At 45.7% G+C, this 18,062-nt stretch overlaps 2 protein-coding genes across 4 annotated transcripts in view; one reads left to right on the plus strand and one right to left on the minus strand.

The window, feature by feature from the left end:
- CEP89 (centrosomal protein 89) overlaps positions 1-14,220 on the minus strand; it is a 75,224-nt gene extending 61,004 nt beyond the window's left edge. For both annotated transcript variants that reach the window (XM_013971319.2, XM_005692244.3), the window contains exons 1-3: positions 14,079-14,220; positions 10,709-10,815; positions 3,010-3,168 (exon numbers count right to left, since the gene is read on the minus strand). In XM_013971319.2, the coding sequence (XP_013826773.2) occupies positions 3,010-3,168; positions 10,709-10,815; positions 14,079-14,117 (305 nt within the window). In that variant the 5' untranslated portion in view covers positions 14,118-14,220. The remainder of the gene's footprint in view (positions 1-3,009; positions 3,169-10,708; positions 10,816-14,078) is intronic.
- FAAP24 (Fanconi anemia core complex associated protein 24) lies at positions 14,425-17,706 on the plus strand. Of its 2 annotated transcripts, none has more exons than XM_005692245.2 (5): positions 14,425-14,503; positions 14,802-14,920; positions 15,041-15,180; positions 15,338-15,490; positions 17,119-17,706. In XM_005692245.2, the coding sequence occupies exons 2-5, from the start codon at positions 14,815-14,817 to the stop codon at positions 17,365-17,367; spliced, it is 648 nt and encodes a 215-aa protein (XP_005692302.2). In that variant the 5' UTR covers positions 14,425-14,503; positions 14,802-14,814; the 3' UTR covers positions 17,368-17,706. The 2 variants fall into 2 exon arrangements, with proteins under 2 accessions (XP_005692302.2, XP_017917754.1); XM_018062265.1 differs by having other exon boundaries at positions 14,499-14,616.

Consider the following 18,062-nt stretch of genomic DNA (forward strand, 5'->3'; position numbering starts at 1 on the left):
CAAACTCTTAGCTCAGAAGTAAACAGTAGTCATCGCCTTCTGAGAGGTTTGATTAGACTGGATATAGGACTTTGTGATATTTCTATGTATATACAAATTAAGCCTTTCATTCAATAGGAATTTGTTTCAGTGCATGAATTACGCCAAGGCTGAAACCTGATTTTTTTCTAATGCTGCTAATGAATAAACTATTGAATCCCGTCCTTTCCCCTTGATCTGTGGGGCTGCCTCTATTAGAGTTTCAATATGCCTGCAAACACTAGGCTCACCTCAAGGCATTCTTGTCCACCTCTTATCGCTGATACAACACTCCTTTTACTACTTCAATATGTCTTAAAATATGACGGGTCTAACGCAGCCCTCGCCTAGTCAATATTCTTCCCTTCCAAATACCCTTTTACGGTCTTATCTGATTATTCTTTTCAGTGAATTTCAGAATCACTTCCTCATCTTCAGCTCTTATTCAGCCAAAGTATAAATTCTCAGCAGGAGAAAAACAGGCTATATTCAAACATCTCAAAAATGGAATCAAGGTTAAAATGCAAAAAACAAAAGTATAAACACATCCTAGTGTAGCTCAGTCAGTAAAGAATCCACCTGCAATACTGGAATCCACCTGTGATCCAGAAGACCCAGGTTCAATTCCTGGGTCTGGAAGATCCTCTGGAGGAGGAAATGGCAACCCACTCCAGTATCCTTGCCAGGAAAATCCCATGGACAGAGGAGCCTCGCAGGCTACAGTCCATGGGGCTGAAAGAGTCGGACACGACTTAGTTACTAAACCACCAACATCCTAGAAGGAAACATGTGAGCATTTGTATAACACAGCAATAAGGAAAATCTTTCTAGAACTGACAATAATGTCAGAACTACAAACACTGATACTTCTTACTACATAAAAAATACAGAATTTCTTGGTATGTTTTAAAAAAATCAAATATAAAAACTGAATAAACATGGCAGATAAAAATCAAATCTGGTGATGTATTCCCCACTCCAACCCCATGAGCCCTTAAAGGGTCTTCTCACTGCTCCTCCAGAAGACATCAAACCTTGGAACAGGACGTCAAAGGTCCCCTAAGCCTGTCCACTCCTCCAGCACCATCTCAGATGACTCCCCACCTCACCTGACTCCTCCCAGCCACAAACAGCCTCTTCAGATGCTCACGTGTGTCACACTCCCTATTCTCTGTCTAAAAAGCTCATCCCTGCACCGTGCTTCATTCTGTACTCCAAAGCCAAATTTGCCTGTTACTCCAGGAGTACGTCAAGGCTATATATTGTCACCCTGCTTATTTAACTTATATGCAGAGTACATCATGAGAAACGCTGGACTGGAAGAAGCACAAGCTGGAATCAAGATTGCCAGGAGAAATATCAATAACCTCAGATGGGCAGATGACACCACCCTATGGCAGAAAGTGAAGAGGAACTAAAGAGCCTCTGGATGAAAGTGAAAGAGGAGAGTGAAAAAGTTGGCTTAAAGCTCAACATTCAGAAAACTAAGATCATGGCATCCAGTTCCACCATTTCATGGGAAATAGATGGGGGAACAGTGGAAACAGTGTCAGACTTTATTTTGGGGGGCTCCAAAATCACTGCAGATGGTGACTGCGGCCATGAAATTAAAAGACGCTTACTCCTTGGAAGAATAGTTATGACCAACCTAGACAGCATGTTGAAAAGCAGCGACATTACTTTGCCAACAAAGGTCCATCTAATCAAGGCTATGGCTTTTCCAGTGGTCATGTATGGATATGAGAGTAGGACTGTGAAGACAGCTGGCGCTGAAGAATTGATGCTTTTGAACTGTGGTGTTGGAGAAGACTCTTGAGAGTCCCTTGCACTGCAAGGAGATCCAACCAGTCCATTCTAAAGGAGATCAGTCCTGGGTGTTCACTGGAAGGACTGATGCTGAAGCTGAAACTCCAATACTTTGGCCACCTCATGCGAAGAGTTGACTCATTGGAAAAGACTCTGATGCTGGGAGGGATTGGGGGCAGGAGGAGAAGGGGACGACAGAGGATGAGATGGCTGGATGGCATCACCGACTTGATGGCTGAGTTTGAGCAAACTCCAGATGTTGGTGATGGACAGGGAGGCCTGGCATGCTGCGATTCATGGGGTCAAAAAAGAGTTGGACACGACTGAGCGACTGGACTGAACTGAACTGAACTGAACTGCACCATGCTGACCAACTCCCAGCCCTCAGGCCATTCCCAGCTGGTTACTGTACATCCCACAGCTCTTCCCCAATGCCTCCTCCCCCGGGCGGAAACCTTCCTGATCCTTAGCCCTATGTGAGCGCTAACCCAGCTCAAGCAATAGAGAAAATGATGTTAAAGAAGAATGGTTATAGTACAGGCATCAACAAAAGTAAATTCAACAGTGTGACTGTTCAGAGAGGACACTCATGAGAAATTGTGACTGACAACTCTCGCCATCTAAGGTTATGGCTAAAAGCAGTGAATTCATGGTCTCAGTGCTGCCATGAAAGCAACCAGTGTCTTCATAAGCTATAATTTAACAAGATCCACTCTGGAGAAAATTTGGATACAATTCAAGACTGATTCGGAGAAGGCAATGGCAACCTACTCCAATATTCTTGCCTGGGAAATCCCACGGCGGAGAAACCTGGTGGGCTGCAGTCCATGGGGTCTCGAAGAGTCAGACCTGACTGAGCAACTTCACTTTCACTTTTCACTTTCATGCATTGGAGAAGGAAATGGCAACCCACTCCAGTGTTCTTGCCTGGAGAATCCCAGGGACGGGGGAGCCTGGTGGGCTGCCATCTCTGGGGTCACACAGAGTTGGACACAACTGGTGCGACTTAGCAGCAGCAGCAGGACTGATTAATGTTCCAGGACTCTATTTCTTTGACACTGGTGATGACAACCTGCGTGCTGAGCTCTAGTCACAACCACATGTGCACACATACACACACCCCCCCATGCAAAGCTGCTCCCCCTCTGCCCTGAGAGGAAGCTGAGCCCGGGACATGGTCCTTACTGATGCCTCAGCTCTGAGGTAGTGGCGTAGGGCTCGATCAAACTGTCCTTTTCCATGTAGGTCATGTCGCTCTCAGAGTGGGATCTCCGGCGAGGCTGAGGAATGGCCACGGTCCGGCCAGTCAGTGTTGTTGCTAGAATGGCTGCCGCCAGAGCAGATCTGTAGACAAAATCACCCCAGTGAGTCAGTGAGACACGAACCCTCAAGCTGAAGGTTGAACAACAGGACACGTGACCTAATCAAGGTTTACTTTCAGCTCTACAGTGTTCAGAGCGTATCTACTGACTATATGCCTGCAGTCGGCCGGCTATGTGCCATCACTTCATTCTCACAGCAGCTGCAGGAATAGATAATTTGTCATCTCTGTTTTTCACAGACAGTAAGTGACTTGTCTAAACTTTCCTAGTTAATGGAAGATGAAGGTCTGTGATCCAAGCACTTTATATTCAGGTAGTGTTCCTATCAGAATGAAAGATCAGAATGGAAAAAAAAGAGAAATAAAAAGATATAAAAGAAATGAAAAGGAATTTGAAAGTCTTGCAAATTATTCAAAACTATAACACAGGAAAGTGTGAAAGTGTTAGTTGCTCAGTCGTGTCTGACTCTGCAATCCCATGGACTATAGCCGGCCAGGCTCCTCCACCCATGCAATTCTCCAGGCAAGAATACCGGAGTGGGCAGCCATTCCTTTCTCCAGGGGATCTTTCCAACCCAGAGATCAAACCTGAATCTCCTGCACCGCAGGTAGACTCTTTACCATCTGAGCCACCAGGGAAGCCATATAATATAGGAAAGACAGAATAACAGGTTTACCCTCCCGTGTGAGAAATCAAAATAAACAATTAATTGTCCCAGCTTACTGCCTGGTTACAGTAATGTCCAGGTTACAGCACAGAGAGGGGGAAATGAAGTGGAGCCGGACAGACTTTTCTTGAGTCGTGGGAATTGAGTGGAGAGTCAGGGAACACTAGGGCAGATAGAATCTGCAGGACAGGGGACCAGAGAGGAGAGAGCTGAACTGAGAGCTCTCCAGAAACCCGCAAGAGGCCCCACCGAGAGCTCAGCAAAATGCTCCTGTGAGTGAGTGCAAGGACACTGCCCAAGGCGGGGGGATGGCCCATCCAGGAGGATGGGAGGAACGGTGCCAGATGCTTACACACAGCTGAGGACAGTGCCTGCTCCCACCAGACAGATGGGGAACACTGTAATTCAGGGGACACTGGGTACAGCACTCTGAAAGTAATGGAGAATGAACAGCCCGAGCCTGAAAACTGCTCTGACCCTGCCTACCAAGGCATAAAAGCAAGACCCAAAAGATCAGCTCCAAGTAATTTAATTGTATCCCAGAACAAAATTCAATTAGACTTATAGGACTACAGCACTCAGCAAGGTGAAACTCACAACGGTGTCTAGCATGCCATCAGAGAGAACCAGACGTGCAAACAGACAGAAACACATGACCTAAAATGAAGAGAATAATCAATCAAAACCCATCCAGAACTGAACTCACATTAGAAGCAGCAGAGATGGACATTAAGACAGTTATTTTAATTGTGTTTCATATGTTCAAAAAGCTAAGCAGGGACATCGAATAGTATTAAAAAGACCTGAACTTCAGGAGATGGAAATTACACCGGATGGGGTTAACAGTTAGGTTACATATTGCATAAAAATTGGTGAAACTTGAAGGTAAAACACTAGAAAATAACCAAAATCAAACACAGAGGCGAAAGAAAAAGAGAATAGCAAGATCTGAGATTTAAAAAGGTATTGTTTCATGTTTTAAGTCACTACGTTTTAGGAATTCCCTGGCAGTTCAGTGGTTAGGACTCCTCCCATTCATTGCTAAGGACCTGGGTTCAGTCCCTGTTCAGGGAACTAAGATCCCACAAGCTGCTCAGCATGGCAGGAAAAAAAAAAAAAGCCACTAAGTTTTGGTATGATTACTTACATGCCCAATAAGTAACTTCCATCAAATGGTGCTAAAACAATTGGCTACCCACATGCAAAAAAGACTTCCCTAGCGGTCCAGTGGATAAGAATCCATCTTCCAATGCAGGGGATGAAGGTTCAATCCCTGGCTGGGGAACTAAGATTCCACATGCCCCCAGGCATCTAAGCCCTTGAACTGCAACTACTGAGCCTGCGTGCTCTGGAGCTCGCTCATCCATGTGCCACAGCTGGAGAAGCCTGCACACTGCAACAAAAAAAGATCCTGTCTGCTGAAACGGAGACCCAGTGCAGCCAAAAATAAATAAGTAAATAAAAACCTTTTTAAAAATAAACACACACAATGGAATTATATATTTTCTAAAAAGTGAACTTGAATCTATACCTTGCACACCATATACAAAAATTAACTCAAAATGCATCATAGACCTAAATGTAAAGGCTAAAAGTATAAAACCTCTAGAAGAAGCTATAGGAAAAAATGCTTTATGACCTTGGGTAGGCAAATATTTCTTAGATATGGTACTGAAATCTTGATCTATAAAAAAAATGTTGACAAGTTGAACTTCATAAACATTAAGAATTTCTGCTCTCTGCAAAACTGTTAAGAAAATGAAAAGACAAGCCACAGATGAGAAGAAAATATTTGCAAATCATGTATTTGATAAGGAACCTATTTTATATTCAGTAACAGTCAATCCTAAAGGAAATCAATCCTGAATATTCATTGGAAGGACTGATGCTGAAGCTGAAGTGCCAATAGTTTGGCCACCTGATGAGAAGAGCTGACTCATTGGAAAAGACCCTAATGCTGGGAAAGATTGAGGGCAGGAGAAGAAGGGGACGAAAGAGGATGAGATGCTTGGATGGCATCACTGACTTGATGGACATGAGTTTGAGCAAGCTCTGGGAGTTGGTAACGGACAGGGAAGCCTGGCGTGCTGCAGTCCATGGAGTCACAAAGAGTTGGACACAACCGAGCAACTGAATGGAACTGAATAGGAAAACAATTCAATTTTTTCAAGCGGGCAAAAGATGTTAACAGATACTTTATCAAGAAAGTTATACAAGGGCAAATGAGCACATCAAAAGATGCTCAACACCATTAGTTAGTAGAGAAATGCAAAATAGAAACATAAGGATACCACCACACACCTATTAGAGTATCCAAAAGTTAAAAGATTGGCCAAGATAATCCCTTCAACCTGGACCTGGCACAACGGCTCCCACAAAGAGAGATGGTGAGAAGAGGCCATCTGCCATCAACAAGGCAGCGACCAGAGGGTAACCCACCAGCATTCACAAGCACATCTAGGGAACAAGCTTCAAGAAAGGTGGCCTGGGAACCCTTGACGAGATCCAGGAAGTTGCCAGGAGCTATACAGATGTGCACATCAACTCCAGGCTCAACAGAACTGTCTGGGCCAAAGGGATAAGGAATGTCCTATACTTTATCAGTACGGTTGTCCAGAAGGAGTCATGAAGACACAGATTCACCAAACAAGCTCTGGACACTGTTACCTATGCATCTGTCCCCACCTTCAAAAACCTACGAACAGGGGACTTTCCTAGTGGTCCAGCAGCTAAGAATCCTGTGGTCCAACGCAGGGGACATAGGTTCTGTCCTTGGTCAGGTCATGAGGAGCCCACACGCCACACGGCAACTAAGCCCACATGCCAACTGCCACAACTACAGAGTCCATGCACCACAACAAAGATCCCATACGATGCAATGAAGACCCTGTGCAGCCAAATAAATAAATGTTTTTTAAAAAGTCTATAAAAAATCTCTATACAGTCAACATGAATGAGAACTAATACCTAATCATCAAATAAAGTTGTAAAACCACACACACACACCTGACCAAACCAAGTGTTGGTAAGGATATGAAGAAATGGAAACTCACACTGTGCTGGTAGGACCATACATAGAATACTAAGTTGGGAAATAGTTTGGCAGTTTCTTAACAGGTTAAATATGTCCTGACTATGCTAAAGCTTTTGGCTGTGTGAATCACAACAAACTGTGGAAAATTCTTCAAGAGATGAGAATACCAGACCTTACCTGTCTCTTGAGAAACCTGTGTGCAGGTTGAGAAGGAACTGGACAAGGAACAACTGACTGGTTCCAAACTGGGAAAGGAGTACGTCAAGGCTGTATATTGCCTTCCTGCTTATTTAACTTCTATGCAGAGTACATTGTGAAATGCCAGGCTGCATGAAGCACAAGCTGGAATCAAGATTGCTGGGAGAAATACCAACAACCTCAGATATGCAGATGATACCACTCTAACGACAGAAAGTGAAGAGGAACTAAAGAGACTCCTGATGAGTGTGAAAGATGAAAGTGAAAAAGCTGGCTTGAAAGTCAACATTCAAAAAACGAAGATCATGGCATCCAGTCCCATCACTTGATGACAAATAGAAGGGGGAAAAGTGGAAGTAGTGGCAGATTTTATTTTCTTGGGCTCTAAAATCACTGCAGATGGTGACTGCAGCCACGAAATTAAAAGACACTGTCTCCTTGGAAGGAAAGCTATGACAAACCTAGTCAGCCTATTAAAAAGCAGAGACATCACTTTGCTGACAAAGGTCCGTATAATCAAAGCTATGGCCTTTCCAGCAGTCATGTATGGATGTGAGAGTTGGATCATAAAGAAGGCTGAGTGGCAAAGAAGGGATATTTTTGAATTGTGCTGTTGGAGAAGATTCGATAGGCCCTTGGACTGCAAGGAGATCAAATCAGTCAATCCTAAAAGAAATCAACCCTGAATATTCACTGGAAGGACTGATGCTGAAGCTAAAGCTCCAATATTTGGGCCACCTGATATGAAAAGCCGACTCATTGGAAAAGACCCTGTTGGGAAAGAAGGAAGGCAAAGCAGAAGGGGACGGCAGAGGATGAGATGGTTAGACAGCATTACTGACTCAATCGACATGAATTTGAGAAAATTCTGAGAGATAGTGGAGGGCTGAGGAGCCTGGTGTGCTGCAGTCAATGGGGTTATAAAGAGATAGACACGACTTAGCGACTGAACAACAACTATATCATTCAGTCATTCCACTCCTAGATATTTTCACAAGAGAAATGATGCACAGGGCCAAAGACTTATGCACAAACATTCATAGCAGCTTTATTTCTAGTAGCCAGAAATGGAGAATCCGTCCACCAGTTGCTGAATAGACAGGTGAATGGACAGACAATTGCATATTCACATAATGGAATGCCATTCAGCAATTAAAAGGATGAATTACTGATTTTCACAACAATATGGATGAATCTCAAAATAATTATTCCGAGTATAAGAAATCAGCATAATTGTTTTGTGTAATTCCGATTCTATAAAATACTGGAAAATGTAGACTAATCTATGGAGACAGAAAGCAGATGGATGGCTGCCTGGGAGGGTGGGGCTGACATGTGGGAAGTAAGAGAGCGGGAAGACAGGTACGGTAATTATCTTGATAGTGATAGTGATGGTCTCATGGGTACAACACACACATCAAAACTTATCAAAGTATTCATTTTAAATATCTAAGATTATATGCCCATTATACCATAAAACTGCTTTAAAGAAAGATAAAAGACTGTCTAAAGCAGAAATAAGAACAATATGCTTTGGGATTTACAACATACAGAATTAAAATGTGAAACAACGGTAGCAAAGGATGGGAAGGAGGAAATAGAGAATTCTTACACTGTTACACTAGGTGCAAACTGGAATAATGCCAGTGGAATAACATTAATCTGAATGTTGATTTTCAGAAAAAAAGTTATCTAGAAATAGCCCAAATTTACCAAAACCATGTTGAATATTGGAGAAGGCAATGGCACCCCACTCCAGTACTCTTGCCTGGAAAATCCCATGGATGGAGGAGCCTGGTGGGCTACAGTCCATGGGGTCGCTATGATTCAGACACGGCTGAGCAACTTCCCTTTCACTTTTCACTTTCATGCATTGAAGAAGGAAATGGCAACCCACTCCAGTGTTCTTGCCTGGAGAATCCCAGGGACGGGGGAGCCTGGTGGGCTGCCATCTATGGGGTCGCGCAGAGTCAGACACGACTGAAGCGACTTAGCAGTAGCATGTTGATTATTTAGGACTTATAAAAAAATTACAATCCAGGAATATATTTTTGGAAAACATAGGAGACAAGAGATTTTCTAATGAGTCTACAGTACACTGGCCACAATGCAGCTGCTACATAAACATTTAAGTTCTTTTTTTTGCTTTTATTCGGCTGTGCCAGGTCTTAGTTACAAAATGTAGGATCCAGTTCTCTGACTAGGGATTGAACCTGGGCCCCCTGCATTGGGAGCACAGAGTCTTAGACACTGGACCACCAGGGAAGTCTCCAAAAACATTTAGGTTCCAAGGACACAACTTAAGAGTTTTTCACACAAAAACTGAAGAGCCAGACAAACCTACAAACCATCGCAGCAATGCCACCACCCACCAACCACCAGGCTCTAGGTCAATAACTAACACCTGAATCAAAACAGAGCCGCCAACAGGACCTCTCTCCCAGACTTGCTGAGAGGATGATATGAAACAAGGCTTCTTATGCACTAACCAGAGTCCTTGGCACAAAATAAACACTAGTAAATGGCTATTCTTGTTATTAAGATTGCACTGAAGGAAAAAACAAACACTGAAAATATTTTGCTTCCCAGGTAGTGCTGGTGGTAAAGACCCCGCCTGCCAATGCAAGAGACGTAAGAGATGAGGGTTGGTCCCTGCGTCGGGCAGATCTCTGGGAAAAGGGCGTGGCAACCCACTCCAGGATTCTTGCCTGGAAAATCCCTGGACAGAGGAGCCTGGCGAGCTAGAGTCCATGGGGTTGCAAAAGAGTTGGACATGAGTGATGCGATTTAGCACAAAAATACTTTGAACTGTTTATTATCAGGGAGTGAGGGGGAGTGCAGTCGCTCAGTCGTGTCCAGCTCTTTGCGACCCCATGGACTGTAGCCTACCAGGTTCCACATCCATGAGATTTTCTAGGCAAGAATACTGAAGTGGGTTGACATTTCCTTCTCCAGGAGATTTTCCCAACCCAGGGATTGAACCTGGGTCTCCCACATGGTAGGCATTGTAGGCAGATGCTTAAAAAGGTACTACCCTTGAATAAACTTATCTGTCATTGTTAAGAGTTAAAGCCACGCATCCACGTATTTTGTGAATAAAGAATGATCTAAAATTCTTCTGTGTCCAAAATCTTAAGAGGACATAGGCAGGGGCCTTAAGTACAAAAGAAAGTCCATTCTCTGGTGACAGGAGCACCAGAGGAGGGGGAATCCTAGGCTTTGGCAAGTGAACTTGCTTCTCCTTCCTTCCTGCAAAGCAGTTCTTCTGAAAGGCAGACTTGAGTTTAAAAAGAAAATTATGTACATAGTTTAAATACTCTTTAACATACTCTCCACCTAAATGTTTGGGCTTTAGTGTTTTCTATCTTGAAAATTTGCTTTGGAGGAGGAAATGGCAACCCACTCCAGTATTTTTGCCTGGAGAATCCTACGGACAAAGAAGCCTGGCGGGAAATGTGAGAACTCCACAGACCTGATGGTCCACAGACCATGAGCCCATGGAGAAACCACAAGAAGCGCTTCACTATGGAACCAGGATAGCATTTCAAAGGACATGATCCTAATCACTCTACTTTTGATTTTCTTACCCATTTAACAGCTCCGAGACCCAGCACTTGACAGCTGAGCTTAGGGGCAACCTCGGTGCCTGCTCACCTGACTCACCTTGGTCTCTCTGGAGAGGGGTTGGGGCTGCGCGGAGGGGGTGTGCGGGGCACAGCGGGCTTCGGTGCGATGCTGGCTGCAGGGAGAAGGCCATGGATGATGTGTTTCTGTACAAATGAAACCCGGCAAAGGTCAGCGGGATCATCTCTAGGTCCTGCGACCAGCCCTCCCTGGGTCTGGGAGGGGACACCTGCCCTGGTCACCTAGGGATCTAGTCCCATCAGAAGGCCCAATCCTCCCCCCACCATCTTCCATCCCTATCTAGCCAGGCAAGCATGCCCCCCTAGGGAGCTGCCCACTGTGGGGCCCTCTTCCTTCCTCAGAACAGCTTCCCCGACGATGACCCAGAGTCACCCTCCAGCACCCCACTTGGCTCCCAGCACTGCCCCTGCTGACCCTACTCATTTGCTGCCCGCCCCGTCCCCTCCCCTGCCGCAGAACAGAAGCTTCCTGAGACAACCTGCTTGTCTTTATCAACCCTGGAACTCTGGCACTTAGCACACTGCCTAACACCTGGTAAGGGCTTACTAAGGATTTTAGGTCGTTTATCTTGAAGATGCCTAATACCTGGTTCCTACACACAATGAAAGTCAGACAACCCGGCTTTAGGCCGGGCTGTCTGTGAGTGTAGCCCAGTCTTCATCTTCTGTGCACCAGCCATTCCTGTGAACCTACTAAAGGCAAAATGCCACGACAGCATTGAAGAAACCTGGTCCTCATCCTTAAGGAGGGAGAGTCCAGAAGAAAAACACCCAGCTATTTATAATATGACACAGAATTATGGAAAGTACCACGGAAGAGGTAAAGACAACGTGCTGAGGTGACCCAGGGAGAGAAGGGCTCCCTCAGGTCTGGGGCCAGCAAGGCGACCACTGACGTCCTGTTGGAGAAAATCTCAGAGCATTTAGACGGGGTCTTCGAAGATGCCCACTGCTTTCACATTTAGGAAATGGGGTAGAAAGACATTCCAGGAGGAGGGAGCAACATGAACAAAAGACAAAGGGATGAAGCAAGACATTAGTGACAACGTGGTGAAAATAAATACTCCAGTTCACTGGAGTACACAGGCATCTGAGATGGAGCGGCTAGAACAGTTGGCTGGGGGTACAGTGAGGACTGTTTCCATTTAAGAGTTTTGATACCAGACTAAGGAAATCTTGTGACTTAGAAGCACCCACTGAAACTGGCCCTGGGGAAGACTAGTCAGGCTGGGATGGGCACAAGGTACCAAGGAGTGGGAGGCACAACCAAGGGGAAGAGCCAGGGGTCTGAGCATCCTTCAAGAGCGAGGGATGAGCAGGCCTTCCCACCCCCACGAACCCAGTCCAGGTGCATGGCCAACCCTAAAAGCAGGTGCTGCAGAGCCGCCACTGCTGTGCCACCATTCTCCAGGATATACACTTGTCTGCTGCCTCTCCTACCCCTCCCCGCCTGGCAGAGGCTCAAGGACAAAAAAGCCTTTTCTTCACCTTTGAATCCCCAGAGGATAGCATCCAGTAGGTCCTCCAAAAAGGCCTTGTGAGTTCTGTTTATTTTTTTGATGGAGTGAATCTCTTATAGCAGGCTAAGTGTATCTCCCCTGTACCACGATAATCACTTCCTAACTGTGGTTCTCCTGCCTCCAGTCTCTAAAACACAGGATGGTCCTATCTCAACCCAGCATGAAAACTCCCGTGGGCAGCCCCCCTCTCTTGTTGACAGAGAAATGTCCTCTCATGTCCCAGAAGGCTGCTGAGGCTGCTGTCAGCTGGTTCCTAGCAATGGCCGGCCCTCCTCATCGCTACTGGAAGGGTATCTCCATGCTGTGGCACTCAAAACTGCCTTCCCATTTCCACACAGATGATTCATCCTTTGTCAGGTTTTTGTATACGCTGTTTTCTCCACCTGTAATTCTCCTTCCTTATTCCTCCCAAGCAAGGCCTGGGTCAACTCTCCGGGCTGACTTTGCAGCCCCTTCCCTGGCACCGACAGCTAGAGCATTTTTTGCCTTACCATTTTGTGCTGAATGACTTATGGGTTTGTCTACCCTTTAGCCAGTGTGGCCACAGGCTCTCAATCAACTGTGGGGTATCTGGCACACACACACAGCAGGAATTCAGTAACACAATAAAAACATCAATAAACATGCTGAGTTAGCAAAATTTCAATGGCAAAATATGCTTTAACTATCCCTTCACTGCTTCTCAACATCCACCTGTCTAAAATGACTTCAGGGGACTTCCCTGGTGGTCCAGTGGTAGAGAGTCCTCCTTCCAATGGAGGGGAAGCAGTTTCAATCCCTGGTAGGGAACTAAGGTCCCACATGCCTCAGGGCAACTAAGCCCCCGTGCCACAACCAGAGAAGTCCTCAGCCCTTGCAAGAAAACCCAGCACAGGCCCCCACCCCCCCAAAAAAAAAATGACTTCAGCAAGTCATACAGCCAAGAACAGCAAGCTGAGTTAGACATGCTTTAGGAATTCCAATTTGAAAGGGAGTTCAGGAGTACCCTTATCAAAATGCTTTCTTTGCATTTAAAGTACTGAGTTTATGAAGAACTGGATCTAAGCAGGTTTGGAGGTTCACCAGGCAAGTATGAAAAAGAAACACAGGAGGAAGGCGACTTGGGTGGAAAGTAGTGGTTATGATGATGACCCACGGAATGAGAAATCAGGACTGGGAAAGACAGCAATGAGTACACTGGTAGGATAAATAGACGGGGGGGGGGGGGGGGGGTTGGGCGCAAGAACTGTCGGTATCAGGCTCCCTAGTAGGAAGAGGGGTCAACGAATGAGCCTGGGAGAGTGTGCAGGCAGTGAAAGAATTTCCACGAGAAGTTTTGGAGGGAAGCATTCCAGGCAGAAGAAAAAGTAAAGGCTGAAGGACAGCAAGATGGAAAGAGCTGGAGCGTCCAGGTGTGTGGCTTGAGGGCATTAGGCACGAATCAGAACTGCATTTTAAAAGAATCCCTTTGGGTGCTTTGTGAAGAATGGACATAGGGAAAGGGAGCTGCTGCAGCAGTCCAAGTAGATGCTGGAGGACGGGGTAGGAACCGGGATGGCTAGTCGATGCACATGGTGGAGTGTACGTGGTACGTGGCAGAGGGAGGAATCCAGAATGACATCCCATCAGGAACTAGACAGTAGTGCGTCGGCAGGAGTGAACTCCCCGACACCCAAGCGAAAGTTACAGGCGAGACAGGGCGAGTCCTATCAACTGAGGCCGACACTAGAATAGAAAATTAATGTTCTAAACACTAACCAGCTGGGCTTCTCGAAAGGAAAACCACCTTCTGTTGAGCCGCTATCTTGCCTCCATCCCAAATCCCAACTCCTCCCCACTTAACTCCTGGCCCCACGGGCCAGAGCGCAGGCTGGGTGCAGATATACTTACATACTTCCTCTTGCGGCCTCTCTGAAACCCCAGGAGCATCCTTGCTGTGGTTGATGGCCAGACCCTTACTGGACTGCACGGAAGATCGGAGGTGAGGACCACTCCCTAAAGTCTGCCAATCCCTCGAGTTGGCCTAGCCCCAGACGCCTTTTCTCAGCTACGGACTTCGCAACAACTACGTCTGCCATTGGCTCCGCTTTTGCTCCGACCAATCATAGAGGAGGTTACTTCACGTCCGTCGCTCTTGGCAACCAGTGAGTACCACGCAAATCCTCACAAGGGCCTCGCTGTCCATTCTCTTATTGGTCAGATCAGATGTCGATCTCTGAGGCTATAGCCTATCCGGTGCCGGAGGAGGCGGAGGGCGGGCAAGATGAGAGAGTAGCGAGGCTTTCCGGAGGCACCCCGGATGTGTCGCTCAGCAGGTAATGTTGCGGAAAACCCAGACCTGGTGCCGAGGTGGCCAGCTCGGCCCCCGCCCTGGACTGGACTAAGAAACCACGGCGCGGACCGAGCCAGGGTTTCAGGGGCAAGACAGGTGACGGAAATAAAGGACGCTTCTTCCAGGACAGGAATCTCCTGGTTCTTAAACTTTGGCCTGTAATCCAGCCTTTTAAAGAACACTCTGCAGTCGGGCTCCTGCCAAAGAGGCCCGGGCTTCGAGTGAAATGGGCTGTGTCCTAGAGAAACTGCTTAAGTGCCGTCTTGCATTCCCTTCATTAGATCGAGGCCGCTGATGGAAGGCAACCCCCCTGATGGCACTGGCCCCATGCATGTACCATTTGGGCACATTGTGGCCAATGAGAAATGGCGCGGTTCGCAGCTGGCACAGGGAATGCAAGGTCAGTGGGCTCCCTCTGAACAAGCCCTCTTTCATCTCATCCTGCTTTTTAAAAAGTTCCATCTATTGCCGTGTTTTCATCTAATGAACACGGAACTTACTTTCTTCTCTGTGTTTTAAGGGAAAATTAAACTCGTTTTTGAGGATGGCCTGACACCGGTAGATTTTTACTTATCTAGCAAATCCTGCATTCTTTATATCACCGAAGCTGAGTTGGTGGCAGGAAATGGCTACAGAAAGAGACTTGTTCGGGTTAGAAATGTAAGTACTGAGTTAAACAAATGGACTTCTTCCCCCTCCCTTGGAATAATCTGTATAAAACCATTGGCAATTGCACCCTTGGATAGCTGCTTTATCTTGAATGGAATTTTGTTACAGAATAGTTTCCTGTTTCTTTCCTTTTTTTTAAATTTTGAAGTCCAATAAACTTCAAGGGATTGTGGTAGTTGAAAAAACGCAGATGAGTGAACAGTATTTTCCAGCTGTACAGAAGTTTACTGTTCTGGATCTTGGGATGGTGTTGCTTCCAGTAGCCAGCCAGATGGAAGCATCCTGCCTCATTATTCAGTTGGTAAGTACCCATTCCTACTCCTCCACAGTAGCCCTGGTTTAGGACTTTTGACTGATCTTCCTGGATCCTTTTCTGACACCTGCCCTTATTATCTGTACAATCCATGAAGCCAGTCTTTATCCATCTCTGGATTGGTTTCTAAAACCTTTTTGATGAATTTAAGCTCAGAAGCTCCCTCTGCAGCTAGCTGAGCTTGCTGCCCTGTCTGCTGCTGCTGCTGCTGCGTCACTTCAGTCGTCCGACTCTGTGCGACCCCAGAGACGGCCGTCCCTGGGATTCTCCAGGCAGGAACACTGCCCTGTCTAGGCAAGCATATAACAAGGTGAACAAGTTGGAGACCTGATTTTAACCTCTCAGGCTATGATGACTCCTTCGTGCACTGTTCTGCATTTAAGTTGGTGACGTTGTCAGTTAGTGGCTCCTTAGCCTCATCCCTCCGTATCCTCTGTTCAGCATCAGAAATTCTGTCTGCAAGTTCATGTGCTGTTTCTTTTTAACCTAGTGGTTTCCATTGTCCTCATTGATTATTCAGCATGGTTGTACATTAGAATTTCCTGGGGAACTTTCTTTTTAATTTTATTGGAATATAGTTGATTTACAGTGTTATGTTTCAGGTACATAGCAGAGTGATTCAGTTACACATACATTCATTCTTTTTGAGATATTTTTTCTCATATAGATTATCATAGAATTTTGAGTTCAGGTCCCATACTATACAGTTCCTTGTTGGTTGTACATACACTATATAGTGGTGTGTGTATGTTAATCTTAAGATCCTGTTTTATCCTTCCTCCCACCCCCCTCCCACCCCCTTTTCCCCTTTCGTAACCATAACTTTGTTTTTAATATCTGTAAGTCTGTTTCTGTTTTGCAAATAAGTTCCTTTGTATCATTTATTTAAAAAATTAGATTCCTTACAGAAGTGATATCATATGAGATTAGAATTTCCTGGGGAACTTTTAAAGTGATACATGAGCCTTACTTCAGACAAATTAAGAATCTGAACATGGGGGTCAGGCTTATGCATCAATTTTTGTTGTGCTGTTTCTAAATCTCTCCCTCTGATGTGCAGCTGGGGTTGAGAACCACATTGGAAATGCAAACAGCCCTGTATAATTCACAAACCCTTCTCCAGACACTGCTCTTTTCTCTTACTTCACTCTTCCTGACTCACTTTGATTGAACGCTGTTACTATGTGCCTTCCTGTATCCACCACTAACTGAAGACTGGGTTTCTCCTTTGATAGGCAAGCTTCTTCCAAGCCCTGTATCAGGCAGGTGGAGCCATCATGTAATCCTATACCACTGAAATGTTTCTTAGTGGACCATAGGACCATGTTTGAATTCTTTAGTGTAGGTTTTCATTGCTTTTATCCTAAGCATTCTAAAAATTCAAGTTTTTGTAGATTAATTTTTACCTCACTCCTTTGTGTAGTCATGCTGTTCATCTTTTAATAATTTTACTGATGCCTGAAAATTTATATTCATGGCACATATGAGAACATTTATAGTGGTAAATCAAGCTGAACCACATGGAAAAACTAAAACTAAACTTCCGCAAAACAAAATGTTAAGAAAACCACAGGTCCTCTAGAGGGCGCTCATGTGCTTCTTTCGTTTCCGTTCAGGTTCAAGAGCAAACCAGAGAGCCGAGTAAAAACCCTTTTCTCAGGAAGAAACGGGCTCAGGTCTCTGAGCCGGCGCTGCTCCGAAGTGTGCAGCAGATCCCAGGAGTGGGGAAAGTGAAAGCCCCCCTCCTGCTTCAGAGGTTTCCAAGTATCCAGCAACTAAGCAACGCGTCTCTCCGAGAACTGGAGGCGGTAGTAGGACCAGCAGCAGCCCAGCGCATTCATGCATTCTTCACCCAGCCCAGGTGAGGGCTCCTCTCATGCGCATCTCATCACGGGACTGCAGGATCTTGTTTTCTTTCCGCACTAAGAAAAGAGTTCCTCGGAGAAGGAAACGGCAACCCACTCCCATGTCCTGGCTTGGGAAATCCCATGGGCAGTCTAGTGTGCAACAGTCCATGAAGTACAACAGGGCTGGACACAGCTGAGCGGCTAAACAACAAATGGCAGTTCTAGCCAATGTATGAGAGCAAAAACTTGTAAGGAATTGGGGGTTGGGGCTGAAGCCAAAATCCTAGTGTTTACAGATGTGAATGTCTGTTTAGAAAAACCAAAATAAACTGCAAGCAAATATTTAAACTAAAAAAAGCAGAGTTCCTTCTACAATTAGGAAAAGATGAGAAGAGGCCTGAATGGAACCTGCCAGTGGTCCTGCGCTGTTCTCTGGCCTTAGGCATGCACTTCAGTTAGTGGGCCTGCGCCAGACGGCACTGCCGTCATCCTGCTGGCATGACGTGGGCTGGTGGGCACTTTCCTAAGGGAACCTCAGATTCAGCAGAAAGGCAGCCTGGGAGGATTTTACTGTGTGACCTTGACCTTATCTATCATCGAAGGTGGCGGATATGACTGTTTAAAGGAAACAGACCTACAATGAAGCACTGTTAGCATAAGCTCCTTGTTCCTGCTGGCAGAGCCACTGTTCTTCAGGTCTGATCTTAATATAC

This window comes from Capra hircus, chromosome 18, assembly GCF_001704415.2.
Source record: "Capra hircus breed San Clemente chromosome 18, ASM170441v1, whole genome shotgun sequence".
In the NCBI taxonomy this organism is placed as follows: domain Eukaryota; kingdom Metazoa; phylum Chordata; class Mammalia; order Artiodactyla; family Bovidae; genus Capra; species Capra hircus.